The 21,831-nt window shown below is 41.0% G+C and overlaps 1 protein-coding gene across 1 annotated transcript in view; it reads right to left on the bottom strand.

The window, feature by feature from the left end:
- Positions 1 to 21,831, bottom strand: part of LOC126174968 (TNF receptor-associated factor 6-B-like) — an 82,435-nt gene that overhangs the window by 23,051 nt on the left and 37,553 nt on the right. The window contains exons 5-6 of the mRNA XM_049921438.1: positions 5,270 to 5,377; positions 4,732 to 4,860 (exon numbers count right to left, since the gene is read on the bottom strand). Of these exons, the coding sequence (XP_049777395.1) occupies positions 4,732 to 4,860; positions 5,270 to 5,377 (237 nt within the window). The remainder of the gene's footprint in view (positions 1 to 4,731; positions 4,861 to 5,269; positions 5,378 to 21,831) is intronic.

Genomic DNA, 21,831 nt, shown 5'->3' with positions numbered 1-21,831 from the left:
AACAAAAACAGATGTAAGCACATCAGGAGGTAGCAGTGGTAGGAGCCACAGGATAGGGAAATGATTGCAGAAGGAGCACAGCACCACCAGGATAGTTCTGAGTGACATTTTGCCCACCACACTTGGAATAACTTTCCAACCCTTCCCTCCCCCCTCCACAATATCCTGCTCCTTTGGCAACCATTTCCTTGCCCTTGGCTCCTACCCTTATGACCATCCCCACTGTAAGACCTGCCCTATCCACCCACCTGCCACCACCTATACTAGCCCTGTAACTGGCAAAACATATACTGTCAATGGGAGAGACATCTACGAAACAACACATCACGTACCAGCTGTTACGTAAACACTGCTCAGCTTTCTACCTGAGTATGACTAGCACCAAGTTATCAGTTAGCATGAATAGGCACAGATAGAAGATGTACACTGGTAATACAAAATAACATGTTGCAGAGTGTGCTCTACAAAATGACAGTCATGACCTTGCTGCTTGTTTCACCACATGTGCCATCTAGATTCTTCCCCAGACACCACTTTACCAGAACTCTGCAGGCAGGAACTGGTGTTACAACATACCCTTGGTTCTTGCCATGCCTCCGGCCTTAAATTATGTTAATTTCTTCAGTCTCAGCATCTGTTCTCAGTAACTATTCCTTTCTTCACTTTTTTAGTTTTGTATATCTTTTATTTTCTGACCTGTCTGTTTTCCTCCGTCCCCACTTTCCACTCTTATTAACACTTGCACGATGTTTTTTCAGTAATCTCTGTCTTGCTTATTACTCTATCTTCCAACATAACCTCTCAGGTTTTCGAGTCTGATCTAGTGCAGTTGGCAACTGTCAGTCTTTTCTTCTCACCCTGTATTATGTCTCTGGGCAACTTTTCCGTAATTATTCCCTTTTCTTAAATCTTGCCAGTCCTTTTCCTTTGTCCCTCTTCCTTCCTATTCAACTATTCTGCCAGAAGGAGCCACTGATTCCGAAAGCTTGCACATTTTGTTAATTTTTGTGTGTTTTCTCCTGCTGCTTCTTGGTGAAAAAATCACTTATGGAGGACATTCACAACTGACCTGTTTAACAGAATGCTATCTTTAGGTGCCAGTACTGCCCCAGACCCACATAACATCCATTACCAACCTACCAAACATAGGAAAAAATTCTATTCAATATAATGAGAAGGTTATGGGTGTAAGTAGCGCAGGATACAATGGACGATGTGCAGTGGCCATTTTTCATCCAAAGCACTAGGCGAGTTCATTTGTTTGTTCAGAATGGGAGGCTGACAAGCGTTTGCCACCTTTCAGCCAGTCAGCGATGACAGAATTGGCATGCATGCCCTGCAATCTTGAGATTGCACCATGCAAGTGATAAAGCCTGAGTGAAACATCCACAACATTTCTCATACTTCATAAAAGGTTGGAGATATCGAAATAAGATTTTGGCAGATGATAGCACACACAGAGGGGAGTATTTTGTCGTATGGTGATTATGCAAAACTTCATTATCTACCAAGTTATTCTGCTAACTACAGAATTTTCGAATGAAAGAATATAATTTTTAGGAGCCATCGATAGCTGGTGAAATGAGAAATGCTATGGGTTTTGGAACAATGTAAGTGAAGTCATTACACATATATTTTGTGCCAAGGATGTACTTATCTGTAAGATTTTGAGCTTACTTTTTCTCAGTTCCTCACTTAATACTTACAAAAAATGTGAATGTAGGCTTCAGTTTAGAACAGCACTTCCCCTCCAGTGCTTGGCATTTCCCCTACAGCGTCTGCCCACAGCCCCCACCACAACGACTCTCCCCAAGTATCCCCTGCCATCTGCACAGCTACCGGCCATGGTATTCTGCATGCCTACACACAGGGCTCATGTACCTTAGCTGAATGCAGCACGCTTTTTTACAGTAAGGAAACTCAATAAGGCTAAAAAGTGCAGTGAATTGTGCAGCCCAGTAACTTTCATTTCCTGTCCGTAAAACAGAAACTTGAATGATGACATAAAACTAATTCGACATACATGGAATGCAATTTTGTTTCTGGAAAGGGAGGGGTGCTTGCTACAGTGTAATCTTCAACAGCTTCCTATAGAACAGTGATACCAAGAGTGGGAGAGAGAAATGACACTTCAGTAACTAGCAGTGCTGAAGAAATTATCATCGCCTGTACTCAGAATTCATAACAATTCTGAAATAAGAGAAAGAAAACTCTAAACTATTTTGCACTTGGGTCAGGTGGCAGCAGAACCTCCATTATTGTTCACTATATACATCAAACACTTCTAGATTCATAGAATCTGCAAGGAAAATTTTACAATTAATCAGATAACAGACTTGCAAGTTAATATGGTTCACCAAGACTTAAGAAGCAGCATATTTTATAACAATGGTCACTTCTACATTTCTCTGAAGGGGAATAACTGAGTAGTGTGTTTATCAACTCCAAACGCAGCCCTAGAACAATTAGCTTTTGATCATTAGTTAATTGACTGCAGTGGATAGCCACAGGAGTCTAAGCACACCACACTCTGCATATGGCTCGCTACTAACACATAGTGTAAATGTGTCCATGGTGTACGAGTAGTTTTAACTGCAGTAGTAGTTTCGAAGCATTCCCCTGTTTATCATTTAGCTGTGGTGGACAACAGTTTTCTAGGACTACCGATGCAGTACCACCATATTTTATTTTTGAAGTCAACCCACCAGATGGTATTTCAATGTACTGTATGTGCCTCTGTTATGAGTTCAGTATCATCACTTTTGGCAGAATCTCAGCATCCTTTGTAGCTTGCTGTACATCCAACAAATGACATTTCATTTCTGCATCTTTGTGCTCTGCTGGATAAATACATTATTGTTGTAGACTGCAGTAAATGACATAAATGTGATAAATAAATACTCCAATTCTCTTAGTGTGTCTCCAATGACTGAAACAAAACAATCCTGAGAAATAGTGAGCATGTCTGAAGTATTCAGCATCTAGCAGGTGGGGAGAGATGTGGCACTGCAACATCCACTGCATGGCTGCCAAGGGGTCATTCTTTCTATGCAGAATTCCAGCCGTCGGTACAGGGATATAAGGAAGACAATATGTATTTACTGCAAGCAACACGTAAGTTTCCCTTGGACTATGAGTTTCAGTTTCTTCGCATGGGTGCTATCAATATTTAGGGCTGTTGTAATTGGGAAAGTAGGTAAACACTGAGGTTTCTTTATGTAAACTGGCTGAGACAGGACGCACACAAGCAGCTGATCATATCAGTGGCTGGGGATTGCATAAATTTTAACAATTCACATTAAATAGCACCTAAAAAACTCAACCGATGCACATCAGTGACATTAAGCTGACTGAAATTCTTATAAACTACTACATGAACTTCAGGTATTAGAGGATAGTTGGGAAATACGGAATACGGTAATTTCTCGCCTGTTGAGTGGTTTTCCCAAGTGGAAGATGCATGGACTATTTCACAATGTTTTAGTGATTCTCTATAGCAAGTCCAGTTCATCCCCAGACACTGAATGAGGTTACAGTGCAGGAAAACTGTTTTCGCAGTTCTACAAACTTTTTGCAGCTAAGTTTTAAAAAATATTCAATAATTATACAAAAGGTACACTAGCAATTAATACTATACAATGCATTATGTAACAGAATAGTCAATTGTTGTGTGTTGCTCAATTTTAACTACAGATACAGTTGGTTCGGTTCTTATTTATGAAGTCCAAGATGGCATGTCAGGCAATATTGAGTGCATGGTATTTCTTGAGTGCATGGTATTTCTTGAGTGCGCAGGTGCAGAGAACAAAGAATACATTTTTGATTTCTGCAGACAGATAAATGTAAAATGAAATGACTTATACTATGGAAACAGATAATTGTTTCAGAACTTTTTTGAAGTTAATAAACTTAAGAGATACGTTATTGAATCAAATTAATTTCTGTGTATAGTAGAAATGTTAGTCGCAGACAGGTAAAACAAAAAGACTGCTCAACAAGTAATCTTTTGGCCAAAATGCTTCTTCTGACTTAGATAACCACCACACACACACACACACACACACACACACACACACACACACACACACACACACACACACACAAGTGTGTGTGTGTGTGTGTGTGTGTGTGTGTGTGTGTGTGTGTGTGTGTATTGTCTAAGTCAAAAGAATCTTTTCGATTGAAAGCTTACTTGTTTAGCAGCCTTTTTGTTGTGCCTGTTTGTGACTCAACATGTCCACTATATGGTGAGTAGTAATCTGTTCTTTTATAATAGTCATTATTCCAACCTGAATTTTCCACTGTTAAATTATTTTTTTCTGCTTCCCGTAAGTATGTCTTTTAATAGTTTAAGTTAAGTGCAATCTCAGAATCGAATTTTGCCTACATTAAATATGATTTTTCTGAAATTTACATGATTATCCACATTTTTACTACTCTATCCCATATTTCCCAACTATTCCACTTCAACCTCCATGTACAACTTTTAAAAACTCTGTTAGGTGGTAAGGTTTTAGAAGAATAAGTTCAATTTGGAGATACAACTGCAAAAGTAAATGGTATAATACCCAAACTTATGCTAAGAGTGCATAACTAAATGCACACTTAGCAGTACATGAGTGCTTCCTCTTAAAACAGTAATCTAATTATTTTTGTTATCAGTACATGAGGATGCATTCTATCATTTGAAACACACACACACACACACACAATTTCAAGATAAATAAATACCCCATTTTTCTCTGTGGATTCTCCTTTTGAATCTGGTGCCCAAAGAAGAGCTGCTTCCTGTGCTTTTCCTTTCAACTTCTCTTCAACAGAGTTTTGTCTTCGTGCTTTCATGTGCGCTTGTCTAAGCAGCTGAAAAAATATATAAGTTAGTGTAAATATGTTTATCACTGTTGACAGTCATCTCAAAAAGAGTTCGCAAGAGGAAATCAATTTTAAATAGAACAGAAAACGTTTTAATTTCCAAAATAATGAGAAACACAAGAAAGTAATTTTCACATGAATATTTTTCTCAACATATACAAACATTATCAATCAGTAATAACAACCATATTTTTTCATGTTACTGTAATGCTTATTAAAGTCTACTATTTTTAGCATAATAGCTCTCTTCAAGGCTATATGTGATTTTTATTTGCATTTTTATTAGTGTCATCAGTCTCCTTATCACAGTACAAAGTTGAAACACAGATACAAATTTACACAGTACTATTTTCTTTTATGCCTAAAGTACAGAAATTAAATCTGGCAAATAACTTACATCTAGATGCTGATGAACTTGTGATTTCAGATGCTCAGCCAAAGAATTCTTTGTAAGTATTTCTGTACATCCCACATCATGGAAGGTACACTGAACTTCTTCCCTCTTCTGCAAGAACAATAGATAGAAATAAATTACGTATCTATCAAAACAGTCATTCACACAAAAGTTGGAAAATATTTCAAATGTTTTAACATAATGTTTAATATACTGTGATGCTCTTAAGGTGAAACTTAATATAATGTGTATTGTTGAACTATTCATTACAGGCAACAGCTTCAGGGTGCTGAGCAGGCATAATGACGACTGGCAATGACTGATGCCCAGTTCTTGGTACTCTGTCCTTAGCTCCAAGCACTGCTGCAGTTCATCCCATTACATTCCTCTACCCTAAGAAAAATCTGGCTGCTACATTTCCACTGAAATCTGGATGTAATGTAAGCACTGATTCATTTAGAAGTAATTACACTTCATGCCCCCTACTTCACTCAGAGTGTCACTTGCTCCTTTATAATATTTACATTTCTTTCCTGACATTACTAACAGTTGCCTCATACACTAAGTTTTTGTTCACTACTGATTTGGTTCCTTGTGAGACTGTTTCTCATTGTTGCTGTTTTTATTGTTTTGAACACCTAGGATGAAAGATGGCATGGATGAAATCTGAGCAACTTTCTACTTGAACAGGCAAAAAGCAACACCTATTATGGCTAAAATTATTGAAGCAGCTGAGACTGATGTTCTTGTAGTTATAAGCTGGCGATTTTTACATGCTCTAAAAGGTGTTCCATCAATAAGTGGCTATACAAGGTGTTACAAAAAGGTATGGCCAAACTTTCAGGAAACATTCCTCACACACAAAGAAATAAAATATGTTATGTGGACATGTGTCCGGAAACGCTTACTTTCCATGTTAGAGCTCATTTTATTACTTCTCTTCAAATCACATTAGTCATGGAATGGAAACACACAGCAACAGAACGTACCAGCATCACTTCAAATACTTTGTTACAGGAAATGTTCAAAATGTCCTCCGTTAGCGAGGATACATGCATCCACCCTCCATCGCATGGAATCCCTGATGCGCTGATGCAGCCCTGGGGAAGGCGTATTGTATCACAGCCGTCCACAATACGAGCACGAAGAGTCTCTACATTTGGTACCGGGGTTGCGTAGACAAGAGCTTTCAAATGCCCCCATAAATGAAAGTCAAGAGGGTTGAGGTCAGGAGAGCGTGGAGGCCATGGAATTGGTCCGCCTCTACCAATCCATTGGTCACCGAATCTGTTGTTGAGAAGCGTACGAACACTTCGACTGAAATGTGCAGGAGCTCCATCATGCATGAACCACATGTTGTGTCGTACTTGTAAAGGCACATGTTCTAGCAGCACAGGTAGAGTATCCCGTATGAAATCATGATAACGTGCTCCATTGAGCGTAAGTGGAAGAACATGGGGCCCAATCAAGACATCACCAACAATGCCTGCCCAAACGTTCACGGAAAATCTGTGTTGGTGACGTGATTGCACAATTGCGTGCGGATTCTCGTCAGCCCACACACGTTGATTGTGAAAATTTACAATTTGATCACGTTGGAATGAAGCCTCATCCTTAAAGAGAACATTTGCACTGAAATGAGGATTGACACATTGTTGGATGAACCATTCGCAGAAGTGTACCCGTGGAGGCCAATCAGCTGCTGATAGTGCCTGCATATGCTGTACATGGTACGGAAACAAATGGTTCTCCCGTAGCACTCTCCATACAGTGACGTGGTCAACGTTACCTTGTACAGCATCAAGTTCTCTGATACTGACATTAGGGTTATCGTCAACTGCACGAAGAATTGCCTCGTCCATTGCAGGTGTCCTCGTCGTTCTAGGTCTTCCCCAGTCGCGAGTCATAGGCTGGAATGTTCCATGCTCCCTAAGGCGCCGATCAATTGCTTCGAACGTCTTCCTGTCGGGACACCTTCGTTCTGGAAATTTGTCTCGATACAAATGTACCGCGCCACGGCTATTGCCCTGTGCTAATCCATACATCAAATGGGCATCTATCAAAACTGGACATGGTTGTCTGCCATGGGCATCTGCCAACTCCGCATTTGTAAACATTGCACTGACTGCAAAACCATGTTCGTGATGAACACTAACCTGTTGATGCTACGTACTGATGTGCTTGATGCTAGTACTGTAGAGCAATGAGTCGCATGTCAACACAAGCACCGAAGTCAACATTACCTTCCTTCAATTGGGCCAACTGGTGGTGAATCGAGGAAGTACAGTACATACTGACGAAACTAAAATGAGCTCTAACATGGAAATTAAGTGTTTCCGGACACATGTCCACATAACATCTTTTCTTTATTTGTGTGTGAGGAATGTTTCCTGAAAGTTTGGCCATACCTTTTTGTAACACCCTGTATAGCACAGCTAATGTCTGATCTAGGGAGGTGAGCAGAGTTGAATCTAAAGAGTTATTCAAGAAAGCCAGGTTTACAGTGGGTAAGAGTTCAAAGGTTAGGCTGGCTAGGTAAATTTATGTGCGGGTGATAATTTGGGTGATGGTTCCAGTGATGGTGACAGGTAAGTGGAAAGTTGGTCAGTAAAATTTTCAGTAGGTGCTTGGTGTTCTAAACTTTAGTATCCACTGGTTAACTATGGCTTGTACCATGGTTTCTGCCTGCTGGTTAAGTATGGCTATCAATGATGACACAAAACATGAAAAATCATCAATTACCGTTAGCACAAAACTGCTAGCATCACAGAAAAGTATATATTGCTTTTGGGTATCTGGAAAAGCAAGGACTGACTAAGAGGTCAATAAACCTTTTAGTTTTACAATGCTGTTTTGTAATATGGAGACCATTACAACTTAATTTCTTTTTTCAACGATTGTGTGAGGGGTCTTGAAATTTTAGCAAATTTTGGAATAAATTTTCTATAAATATTGGATAGGCCTAGATATGACTGCATTTCCTTTTCTGTAGTGGGTGTTGGGAAGTTTTTCATGGCATCAACAAGTTGCGGATTGGTGCACACACCATTCTGGCTGATAATGTGGCCTAAGTAATGGACTTCTAGTAAAACGAAATGGCACTTCTCCACATTGAGTGTTAACCCTGCTGCAAGTAAATACTCAAAGACTTCACGTAAAAGTAGTATATGCTCCTGGATATCCTTACGTTTTTATGTCATACTTTCTGACATGTTCCACACCCCTGAGAATCATCTCATTTTTAGGGTCTATGGAACGAAAACTGAATCTAATCTAATCTAATCTTGGGGAACACAATGATATCGTCTTAACAGACCATTCATTTCTTTCATTTTAATGATGGCAATACACCAACTAACAGACTTCGGAAAGTTGGTGGTGCAGTTTTTAGCCCATAAGGCATGTGATGACGTCCAGACGGAGTTGGGGATGGTGTTTTCGGATGATCTTCAGGTATTACCTCTAATTGACGGTGTCCACTTGGTTGTAAAATAACGTCATTGGCCTAATAAGATCTCATGTCAGGCCTAGAATACGCAACTGTAATTGTTTTACGCTTTAAATAATGGTAGTCGCAATGAAACCTTTATGCTTCACTGCCACCTGATGTTTTCTTAGGGGCAATGATGGCGGGTGTGGACCACGGCTCTTCTACCATCCCATCTTGAAGTTGTTGATCTATAAACTTTTTCATGACAGTTTGCAGATGATGTGGGACTTTGTACAGTTTCTTACAGACATGTGACTTGTTCCCAGTGGGCATATGATGCTGTGTTAGTGACATAGCAGGCAATGGTCCAAGAGGATCAAATAACTCATCACAATCTTCTAGTAGTCTCACCATGTTCTACTCATCCTGTCCCTCTAAACGTGATCCTTCCATCCTCAATGTGGTTAAATGACATACCGTACCAGCATTGCACACACTGGTGTGAAATTCCTACCCAATTCACCTTCATACAATATTGTTGCAGAATAAACCGAGTAGCGTAGTCGCCGTAGTGTAGTGGTTATGATACTAGATTGTTGCATGGGAGGGTCGTGAGTTCAAAACTCACCTGAACTGAAACATTTTAATTTCTATCTTTGGTTCGAGTACATTCTAGAAGTATCCACAAATGGCAAGAATCACTGTATTGGAATGATCTGTAGCTGTATATTTACTGTATGTGTTCTGGCCGGAGGCAGTTCGCTCCATGCTCTTGTATGTGCAGGTGCCCTAATAAATCTTTGTTAAGTGAAGTTAGTGTTCCTCATTCAACTACTTACGCCTTCCTCTTCATGACATTATTCTGGTGGAGGTGCCGAGTATTGGAACTTGTGATAATGCACATTATCTACGATACAGTGGCTCCCCCCATCATGCCACAACAGAGCCGCCATTTAAGTGGTGAGAAAACTGAGTTTGAGCCATATTCTACACATCACAATCTATCAGAGACAGAGGAAGAAGAGGATGTCACAATGACAGCAACTGTGTGCCACCACATGAGAGATCCTTCCGGGTTCTCTGGTGACAATTGCCAAGATACAAACAAGTGGCTGAAGGTATGTGAGCATATGGCCAAATTTAACAAATGGGATGACACCGCATGTTTGGCTAACATATTTTTCTACTTGGAGGGCACTGCCAAGCAATGGTATGAGAACAACGAGGAGAAGTTCACATGCTGGGAAGTATTCCAGGTAGAACTGCACAAGTATTTCGGTGACACAGAACAGAAGTGCAAGGCTGAAGATAAATTAAAAGTGGAGGGCGAAGCGTCCAGGAGAAACAACAGCATCCTACATTCAAGACGTCTTGGAGCTGTATAAAATAGTGGATCATCGAATGAAGGAGGAAGATCAGGTTGCACATCTCATGAAGAGTGTTGCTGAGGACATGTATCAAGCCCTACTCCTGAAGGAGGTTTCAACAACAGATGACTTCATAAAGTGGTGCCAATATATTGAGAAAATGTATTAAAAAAAAAAAAAAAAAAAAAAGAATTACAAGCAAGAAGTTTGAACGGCTTCCAAATGTCGTATCGATGTCTGTGATGGAGAAAGAAACTGATTTCACAAGTGTTCTTCGTCAGACAGTGAGGGAGGAAATTCAGAAGGCACTTGGATTGCATGGCGAGCAAAAAACCGAGACGCTTCAAGAGGTCAGAAGGGAGGAAATAGGACAGACATTGAACCAAATCTGTCGTCCTTCATTTCCCTTTAAAACAGTAAAAAGGTCGACAACCAGGCGAAGTCATGTTCCTAGAATGCCGCGTGAGGAACCTGTTTGGGCACCAAGGAAAACTGATGTCCGGAGGACCCAGGATAACCAACCAATATGTTTCCACTGCGGACAACCGGGACATGTGGTGTGCTATTGTCGAGAAAGGAGAAGATATTTAATGATGCCCATGCCAAAAGACAGCAGACCGATTTTAGCCGATGCCAACTCCGGGACGACGAAGATGAACAAGAAGATGTGGATGCAGGATGACGTAGTTCACCATCGCTGCAAGCTAGCCGCTGGAGAGGACACTCCCCAACATGCCAATCAAGGTCCCCATTGCCGTTTAGAAGCTGCAGCTGATCACCTAGCCGCCGCAACCTGTAAAACTAAAGGGTGCGACCTTCCTTGGAGGTGAGGTCACCGAAGAGAAAAATCCTCCGCCATCGATCACTACAAAAATGATATGAAACTATGTCAATATCCTCATGAATGGCTGACCAGCCCAAGCTCTTGTGGACTCTGGAGCATCATATTCAGTCATTTCGGAGAAGTGTCATCACCAGTTGCAGAAAACCGTATTCATCGACAACAAAACATCTCTGCTGAAGGTGGCTAATGGGAAATATGTAAAAACTACAGGAAGAGGTGTCATTCATGTGGGTATAAGTGCCCATACACAGACCCAAGAATTCATCATCTTATAAGAGCGTAGTCATGACATCATCAGATGGGACTTTTTGAAAGCTTCTCAAGCAATTATAGATTGTGGTTGCTCGAGATTATTCTAGACGAGATGAGATACAGTGGACAAGAAGATGCACATCCGAGTATGTGGAGACTATGTGTGGTGGATGAAGTGATCATTTCTGCAGTCACCAATAGAAAGGTAGCTGTCATGTGTCATGAAGAGAAGCATACCACTGAAGAATAACTTGGTCATCTCAGCCTCTGTCGTCTCGTTTAAGAATGGATTCGGTGAACTGTGGATATTTAACTGTCGCCGAGAACCGCAGATCCTTCCAAGACGCACGTACGTGGCAAACGCTGAGCCGTTAATTGCAGAACAGCTGAGCATCACAGAAACGTCCCATGCCAAGTCTGTGGGCGAAATTAGCACTACCACAACGAGACAAGATCTTCTAGCTTGACTATCACCAGATCTCACTAAGGAATAACAGAAGAAGCTACTTGCCATTCTTCAAGAGTTCTCTGAACACTTCAATCCGCAGGTGAAGAGCGAATTAGACAAACTGATGGTGAAGCACCGGATTAGCACTGGAGACCAGCAACCAATAAGCCAGAGAGCATACCGTGTGTCAGCAACGGAACATCGAATAATTCACGACAAAGTAGAGAAAATGATGAAGAATGACATCATTCAGCCTTCACAAAGCCCGTGGTCGTCACCAGTGGTTCTCATCAGGAAGAAGGATGGCAGTTGGTGCTTTTGTGTTGATTACAGTAAGCTTAATAAGATAACTAAAAAGGACGTTTACCTTCTTCCACGAATTGATGATACACTAGATTGTCTGAAGGGGGCTAAGTTTTTCTCAACCATGGACATGTACTCTGGATTCTGGCAAATCGAAGTAGATGAGGCTGATCGTGAGAAAACTGCATTCATCACCCCTGAGGGCCTGTATGAGTTTAAGGTAATGCCGTTTGGTTTGTGTAATGCGCCAGCAACTTTTAAACGAATAATGGATAATCTTCTAAAGCACCTGAAGTGGATGATGTGTCTTTGTTATTTATATGACATTATAGTGTTCTCAGAGACATTTGATGAACACATAAAAAGACTGAGGGCCATTCTTAAGTGTCTCCAACAAGCCGGACTGAAACAATCCAAGAATGTGTCTCTCTGGAGCAAAAGAAATCAAAATACTTGGGCACCTTGTGACAAATTAGGAAATTCCTAAAAGTATTAGAGATGTGAGAAGCTTCCTCGGATTGTGTTCTTATTACCGTTGTTTTATCAGTGACTTTTGTATCAAAGCCAGGCCACTCTGAGAGTTGTTAAAAGCCAATGCTAAATTTATCTGGGGTGGTGCTCAGCAAGATTCCTTCGATGCGCTGTGAAAAGCTCTGATGACTGACCCTGTACTTGGTCTGTATGATGAGAGAGAGCACCTACAGAGCTACACACAGATGCCAGTGTGTATGGGATCGGTGCTGTTCTGCTGCAGATTTCAGATGGAAAAGAGAAGGTTATAGCCTATGCTTCTAGGACACTTACAAAAGCCGAGAGAAACTACTCAACTACAGAAAGAGAATGTCTTGCTGTGAGTTGGGCCATGTGCAAATTTTGACAGTATCTCTATGGAAGGCCATTCACAGTTGTTACAGACCATCATTCACTTTGTTAGTTGACAGGTCTTAAGGATCCAACAGGATGACTCGCCAGGTGGGCACTACGTCCTCACTGCACTCCAGGATCTCTCTGCTGAGCAGGAGGATGACACCAAGATATCTCAAATTATGCTTGCCTTAAATCGGTCAGAGGATGTGAAAGGACAATTTAAAGTAGTTAATGGATTACTGTGCAAGAAAAACTTTGATCTGTTTGGTCAGAGGCGGCAACCAGTGATTCCTAAACACATGCGCTTAGATGTTCTACAGAAATTCCATGACACACCTGAGGCCGGACATTTAGGATTTATTAAGACATATGATAGGATCTGCAAGAGATTTTTCTGGCCAGGTTTACTTAGGACTGTCTGTCACTATGTGTCACACTGTCGAGAGTGCCAGAGAAGAAAGGCAGTGCCTCAGAAACCAACTGGCTGACTCACAAATTCCACCAGCTGAAATGCCTTTCCTGCGTGTTGGGATTGACCTCCTCGCACAATTTACAATGTCTGCAAGTGGCAATAGATGGATTATTGTTTGCACTGATTATCTGACACGCTATGCCATTATAAAAGAAGTGAAAACAGCTGAAGCATCCGAGGTAGCCAAATTCATAGTGGAAGACATTGTATTAAAACACAGTGCCCCAAGGTTGTTAATTACGAATTGGAGGGAAAGTTTTTCAATCAAATCTTGTGACAGAGATAAACCGTTGGTGCAACATTACTCATCACATGACGACTGCCTACCATCCACAAACTAATGGGCTTACTCAATGCCTTAATAAGACCTTGACTGACATGCTATCAATGTTCATCTATGTTGAACAGAGTAACTGGGATGAGGTGCTACCTTTCGTGACATTTGCCTACAACACCACCAAACAAGACACCACAGAATTTATGCCATTTTTCCTGGTGCATGGTCATGAGGCGATGATGATGATGGACACTGCTTTTCCGTTGCATCCTGATGACTTGGACAACGACTACATCGGCCAGGTGTTAACCAGATCTGAGGAAGCTCGGCAGTTAGCTCGACTCCACACACTACAGGCTCTAGAAAACGATCACCGAAGGTATGACATGAGCCACTGCCCTGTTGTCTACCAGCTTGGTGACCTCATCTGGATCTTCACTCCTGTTCGGAAGGTTGGTCTCTCTGAGAAGATCCTTAGGTGCTACTTTGGACCTTATAAGGTTGTAAGACAGTTGTCTGAAGTTACTTATGAAGTTGAAGATTTCAGCCCCGACACATGATGACGAAAGATAAGAGATACAGTCCACATCCTTCGAATGAAGCCCTATAAGGATCCCACAACACAGGGTAAATTTGAAGCTCCAGCGACAGGCAACAAGCGAAAAGGTAACAAAGAATGTAGCGGCAAGGAAAGTTCTAAGAAGGTCACTGCCACAGCAAACATCAGTCATCGGGAGTCGGAGTATGCAGGACTGATGATTTGTTCCCGGACTAGGAGGACCTAACACCGAGATGCTGTTCTCTTAAGGAGGGAGTAATGTCAGAGAAAAATCCGAGTAGCACAGTCGCTGTAGTGTAGTGGTTATGATACTAGATTGTTGCATGGAGGTTCACGAGTTCAAAACTCACCTGAATTGAAACATTTTAATTTCTATCTTCGGTTTGAGTACATTCTAGAAGTATCCACAAATGGCAAGACTCATTGTAACAGAATGTTCTGTAGCTGTATATATATCTTATGAGTTCTGGCCAGAGGCAGTTCGCTCCGCACTCTTGTATGTGCAAGTGCTGAATAAACCTAAGTTAGTGTTTGTCATTCCTACTTTCACCTTCCACTATGTGACATTATTTATAAGCTGCCTATCAGAGTACCATGTGATAGCTTTACCTTTTCGGAACTGAAATTATGAACGCTGACAGGCACAACTGTGCTTCCACCAATTTTCCATATGTAGGACAAACTAAGCTGTGTCAAACATTGTGCCTTATCTAAATCTTCATTTTCAGGCAAAGGCACAATTACACACAAACAGTTAACCAGCAGATCTGATTCTACATCAACCCAGATTAATTTCTAGTATTTTGGTACAATATCCTGCAAGCTGACTTTAAGAGACCTTATATCCCCCCCCCCCCCCCCCAGGCTAGGGGTGATCTTTGTGGCAATAATGGTTCCACCCCCCTACCCCTCCTCCGAATTCTATCATTACAGAACTGAGTGAGCCAACATGAGCCCCACCTGTACTGCTTGACTTCCAGTGTGGTGGGTTTAATTCTACTTTATAAAGTATTTGCCACAGATACTTAAAATCCTGTATCAAATAACAATCTGCGAAACTTTCCTGCCACATAACAGGTCAGAAACAAAGACTGTCACAGATTCCGTGCGCATGTTACCTGTGCTTACCTTCACAGTGGACACAGTGCCCCCCATCCCCATTTGCCTGAAGATGACGAGGTCCATCCTGTGACCACTTTCCCTGTCTCAGCAAACTTTTGTTTGTACAATTCCATTCATCTTCAATCTCCAGAGTGGTGGATGGACACTGCTAGATTGTTTTAAATTTTGATTTTAACTACTTTTAAGATTGCTGACTATGTTTTCAGGAATTTAATAAATCTTACTCTGGCTAAATCTGTGGAGTGTCTGCAATTGTTGATCATGTGCAAATGTTCTGGAATAGATGCAACAACCAAAGCAGCTGTTGTCACACAGAAGTTGGTCAAACCCGAGTGGCTAGCCCCTGGGGAATGACATGTGGAATGGTGACATGGAAGTGTCTTGCTGCTGCCGAGGGTGGTGAGCAGGCAGGTCGATGACGCCTGGTTCTTGGTGCTCTGTCCTTGGTCTCAAGTGATGCTACAGTTCTTCCCTTTACTTTAGCATGAAGCTCCTTTTTGCTCAAATGAGGGCTTTAGCTGCACAAAACATCAAAAGTGTTGAGGAATCACCCCAATTAACCACTACTCGACAACTCACAGCCTGACAGGAGCTGGCTCCATGGTGCACAAACTAACTTGATGGGATCTTAGCTGTGTTCAATAGGATTGAGATCAAAAGGGCTACACGAACACCTAATATTTGTTAAGTGTTCCTGAACCAATCTGGTGCAGTTCAGGAGCAATGGTGTGATGCATTGTTTCAATGAAGATTTGTGTCAACTTCCGGGTGCCATAGGTTCAACACAATGAGACAACAGGTTTCTGTATTGTGCCTCAGTAAAAAGCTATGACTAACATATCAGAAAGCCCATTTCTTCTCGTGTAAAAAATGCCCACACAAGAATGCCTCCAATTGGATAGTTGAAAGCATACTTATATCCTGCCGTGATGTGTACCAAAATGTGCTGTAACTTATCATGCCAGTCATCTTTTTAGGTGTCATGGCTGGGCTCATAGTTACAAACGTTACTTAAACAAAGCTGTATACACTGAGATACCTGAGGGTAGACAGAGACAACTGTGTAGATACCTGTAAAAAACACTGAGGTACATAAAAAGTGTAAATGTGTGATTAAACAACTTAAAAATGTAGCACTGCATGATAAGCTTTTGCTATATTATAGACAGTGCTACACGGCTTATCACCGAGGTCATATGTGTCAAATATAACAATAAAAGGTTCGTATGAGCCTGATCTAAAAAGATATGTTATGTAAATGCACAGGATAAAGCAGGAAATTAGTAAATATATGATAGCATGCTTTGAGGTCTATCAAACTAAAAATCCTATGTACCACAAAACACACAAAGCATTAAAAAATAACATACTACTATTAAACACATTAAAATGAAATTTCCTGTTCTCTCTGACATCTAGATGACATTACATTGCTTCCACATGTGGATAACATGAAAGTAGTGTACACTGGTAGAGAACGACATGCAGCATTTTGGTGACTGTGCTGCCTCACTGATAAGTTTGATAGATGTATGCCAAAATATATTAATTAAAAAAAAAAATTGGGTTATAGCAAAAAATTTATGTGAATTCTGATATTATATAGTATGTACACCTACCCCTTTTCTGTGTTTTTTTACTTATATGAAGAGGTAGTTATGTAACAAAATGGCAATGAAAATTGTGTTTACATGGAAGCAAGAAGACAAAGTTTTTCAGCTAACCTCTTCATTCATGAAAAATATCTTCCCTTGGTAGTTTTCCTTCTAACAGACTGCCAATTAGTTAGCAGATGCAGTATCCAGATGAAATCACACATTTTTGAAGTTTAATCATGACTGCTTCTGCTTCAGATCACTGTACAAAGGGTTCAACAACATTGCTTAAAAGGACCCACTAAGTTTTTCACTTATTCAAACAGCCTATCATGAAAATAGTCCCTGAGTACCAAAAAACTATTATGATTTTTTCCATCAACAAAACAGGTTTTGCTGTTTTTTTTTGGTGCATTTGCAGCTTTACTAATCAAGAGTTGTACTTACAGTTAGTGATGATGGATCTATGTTTTATTTTAAGTATCATGACAACACCAAAAAGCCTTCTGATAATGGTCCACAATTTTCAACTGTTCTTCCTTAACTGCTTTTGACCTGTGAGGGCTTAGGTGACACTGATGCTTCCTGGGCACTCAAATGGGTCTGAATGATGACGAACTTAGGGGCAGACCATGTCTCTGTGGAAAACTGGGGATTGCAGTAGAAGTGAAGGCCCTAGTAGCTGAAGACTGGTCTATTACACAGGGGGTGACAGTGGGAAAATTGAAAATAAGTCATGGATCAGTTTTTAACATTTTACACAACATTTTGAACACAGCACAGGTTACCACTTGCTGGATTTCGTAACAGATCACATCCAATAAAAAAGCCTGCCAAAATGAGAGTGCAGAAAAAATTGTAGATTCAGAAACTCTGAAAAAGGTAAAGCCTCAATCACCATTGAGAAAGGTGAGGTTAAATGTTTCTTTGGGACTACCATGTTGTGGTGCTAACAGATTATGTTCGTAAGCGGCAAACCATCAAAGATGCATGGTTCTGAAATCTCCTGATGTGGTTACAAGAGACTGTCAAGATGAAGAGTCATTTTGCCTTCCCCATTCCCCCCCTATCTTCCTAACTTGGCATTGAGAGACTCATTTCATTTTTCTAGGATGAAGACATTATTGCATGGCAGGCATTTCCAAAATGACAACGAGTTAGTTTTCGAGATGACACTTTTCCTGAACAGCTAAAATGCTGATTTCTGCAACCGAGGTGTTCATCTAGTCATTCATCATTGGGAAAATGTTTTGCATTGAAGGGTTAGTATGTAGAAAAGGGTTACCACTGACAGCAAGTTTCATTATTGCAGTTGTCCATAGCTTGGGGTCTAGTGGTTAGCATTGCTGCCTCTATATCATGGGGACCCAGGTTTGATTCTGCTTGGAGGACTGGGTGTCATGTTTTCATCATCAATATCAACATCATCGACATGCAAGTTGCTCAAGTGGGATCAAATAAAAAGACTTGTCTCTCAGTCAGTAATGCCATACAATCATTTCATTGTTTTATCATTGCAGCTTGATCTTTTCCTAGTTGACACTTAAAACCTTATCACTATCCATAATAAGGGGACTATTCACCTGCAATAGAACAGCCTGCCAAGTTTGGCAGTAAAGTAAATTGTGATTTATTCATCTTATCACATACAATATTCAAATAATTTAATTTGTTGTATAGGAAAATTTCCAAATTTATAATGAAAACATTCTTAAGTGAAATATAAAAACTTTACATGGCATGAGCTTCGATGATGTGAGCTTTTTCAAGTAACACTTTTCGACCATCTAACTTTTTAAAACGGAACCCCATACTTTTTAATACCACTTTAAGTGACGTTTTCCCCCTGAGAAAAGTTCACTTTCTTTTAAAAAAATTAGCAACTTCACTATAGTAGGGTATTCTTTCCTTCTGTAATATGCTTATGCATGCCGACAAATTGCATCAGTTTAGAAAGAATCAATATCTGTAACTGGACGAAGCTGCCTTTTTTTCTTTCCAGAAGTACATAAAAACACACTGTTTTTCCCACAGGGGCTGTTTTTCACATTGCTTACCTCAGTATCTATAAGTTTTGAAGTAGCACCCCTTTCCTTATAACCGTTCTCTGACTGAGTCCAAGAGTTTTTGAGGTACGCTCTAAAAATTTATCGGCAGAAATCAACATATGACCATGAACAGAAACAAATTCTTTTTATTCCTCATAAAACTCATGCGTCCTCCGTAGCAATTTCAAAGCCTGACCATTTAATGAAACTCCACGGATTGTCGCTTGGTGAATGACGTTGTTTTGGTGACATGTTTTAATAAACAGAAACTGTAGCTGAGGTGGTAACACAATGTAACGCAACACAACACAACACAAAAGCAGGTGGCCGCACACAAACATACAATTTTTACACAGGAGCCGGCAACGTCGTAGCATCAATACCAGAACCCATTTTTGTAGCAGTGCTATTATTGTTTCAAGAGACGCAGTGCCTCGTGTTCCTCACTTGTTTGTCAGTTATACTGCCAACTTTACAGTGCTTGGGGAGTGACCTTGAAGTGAAATGTTTCAGCAGCCTGGGGATAAGGAGGCATCTACCTTTTTCATCACCCCATGGACGGCAATGACGCCCTGATCAGAGAAGTATGTTTGCATTTCAGCCTTGGTCAGATCGTCGAGCAGCCTATTGTAAATAACACCACGGGAAGAATTCGGAGTTCTGTGGACCTCAACACAAACAGGATAGCCATGAAGAAGCGAAGCTGCAAGCAGTTTTTGTGCTTGAGAATCAGAAGTACTCTCCAAAGGCAAAGTGTCATTCCGTAAACGAGAGCAGGATTTCACAGGGCTGGCAATTGCTGTCTTCAGTAAGTGAAACCACCAGGAACTATGGTGCAGGTGGGCGGGTCTTTGAATTGTTAGCCTCATTCCGTATACATTTTGTAGACAATGATTGTGTAGAAGATTGGTTCACTGTGAGAACATCCCTCATGACTGCCAGCGTCTCTGATGGTGCGCTGCTTCCAACTGGGGGTTCCCTTCAAAAGGGGGTGCATCCGCCTTAAGTAACTGATCACATCTGAGGTTACACCTCCTGAAACCTGACAGAGGGGTCAATCGGCATTTTGGAAAAGTAGCAGCACAGGCAATTACCCCACCCTGGGTCTGGCCTGTGCCAGGTGGTACGTGTGAACCCTACCTCTTGACCTGGGGCTGGGAATTACATGTTACACAGTCACCTGTTATGCGTCATACATGTTGGGCGGCCTTCAGGAACACACAGGGAGGAAGAAGAAAAAGGATGGTCTCAAGCACCTAAGTGGAGGAAGGATAGGAGAAAGTGAATGAAGAAAGGAAAGGGGAACAAAAAACAGTGGTGAGACTGTTCTTTTGTCCGTTACGGACAGTGCGGACCATTTCCAAAAACACATCAGATGTGTTCCCCAAGGGAGGGGAAAAAGAATAGAGGATAGATATGCAGTACAGAAGGGAAAAGATGCTGCAAAGTCTGGGGCCCCCCGTGACCAGAAATCTTAAGTACTAACATCAGTGTCTTTTTTAATGAACTGTTTTTAGATGGAGAAAGGAAGGCAGATGGTATATGTGTTTCTTTAAGACCACTGTTGTTATTTTATTTCTATAAATTGAAACACATTTGTGACAAAAATATGCATTTCCTTGAAGTCACAAGACAGATTTAAAATATGTTCACTGATTTCAGAAATAACCTCAGAAAAAAGTAGGCCTCTTGAAACAAGTGTATAAGGCAGGGAAGAGTTGTATAAACCAACACTATAGGTGACCAGCAATAAAATGTTGGTTCTACTATGTTCGTTATTGTCAGTTATTAGTCACTGTGTTATGTCTATTATTTTACAGGTATTGTGTGATTTTTCTTTCAAGAAATATATGAGTGCATAGTGTACAAACTGCCAGCGACTGACACAGTTTTGTTCTTCTTATCGTCTATACTTACTAATATAGAAATTATTTTCTAAGGGCCAAAATGTACTAGAAAAAATAAAATGTCTGTAAAATGCTGCACTGTACAATGTACAGACGCAATTTCTGAAATCCATCGCCCATGGTCTCTGGCCAGCTGAGGGGCATCGCAGTCCTGGGCCCTCGGATAAACCACGAAAATCTGATGCACCACACACACACACACACACACACACACACACACACACACACACACACACACACACCTAGACTCCAGGCAGATTGGTGAGATTAGATCCGATGGGCAGGGACTGCACATTAATGGTAAATGATGGGCTTAAGATTGGCACGCCTGATCTGTTAGAGACACCTAAAGAAATGGCCTGTGGTTTTGGCCCGTTGAAGTCCCCTCGTGTGGCCAGCTATTCACATGTCACAGACACCATGTTGAAATGAGGCCACATTAATCAATCACTGCAACAGATAACTTACGCAAATACTCTGAGAATCAATACTAATTAGGATAGGTAGCAACTCACCATAAAGATGATTGCTGAGCCACAGACAGGCACATAGAAAAGACAATCACACTCTCATGGCAGCCATAGACTTTGTAAGAAAACAAGGTCATACACACATTCACACAGTCAGTCAGACACAGCTCACGCACACATGACCACCACCTCTGGCTGCTGCGTCAACAATCTCTGAGAATCAGATCCTAACAAACCACTCCTCCCGTCTCCCTGCCTCTCGTCAGTAGCTGCTACGTTAGTGACAAAAAGTGGTGGCAGCACTGACTGCAAGTTGTGGGGAGTGGTAGGGGGAGGAGAAGCAGTAAGAGTGCAGGAGTAACGAAGTGGCGCACATACTCAGCTATGCCCAGTCAGTGATGACGCATGACATTTCAGTAAACAAACCATTTCATCTACTGAGACAAAAACGAGATTTTCCAGTTTTTATTTTTCAAATTTCCCTGATATTTCCCTGACATGTTTGAAATTCCCAGATATTCCTTGTTTTCCAGAACTTGTGGCAACCCTGGTCACTTATTGTAAGAATGTTTACATTTGTTTTGTTGCAATCTTGTCAAATTCC

The sequence above is a fragment of the Schistocerca cancellata genome, chromosome 3 (assembly GCF_023864275.1).
Source record: "Schistocerca cancellata isolate TAMUIC-IGC-003103 chromosome 3, iqSchCanc2.1, whole genome shotgun sequence".
NCBI classification, from domain to species: Eukaryota; Metazoa; Arthropoda; class Insecta; order Orthoptera; family Acrididae; genus Schistocerca; species Schistocerca cancellata.
Note: the sequence above shows the minus strand (reverse complement) of the source record. Positions and strands in the feature narration are given on the sequence as shown.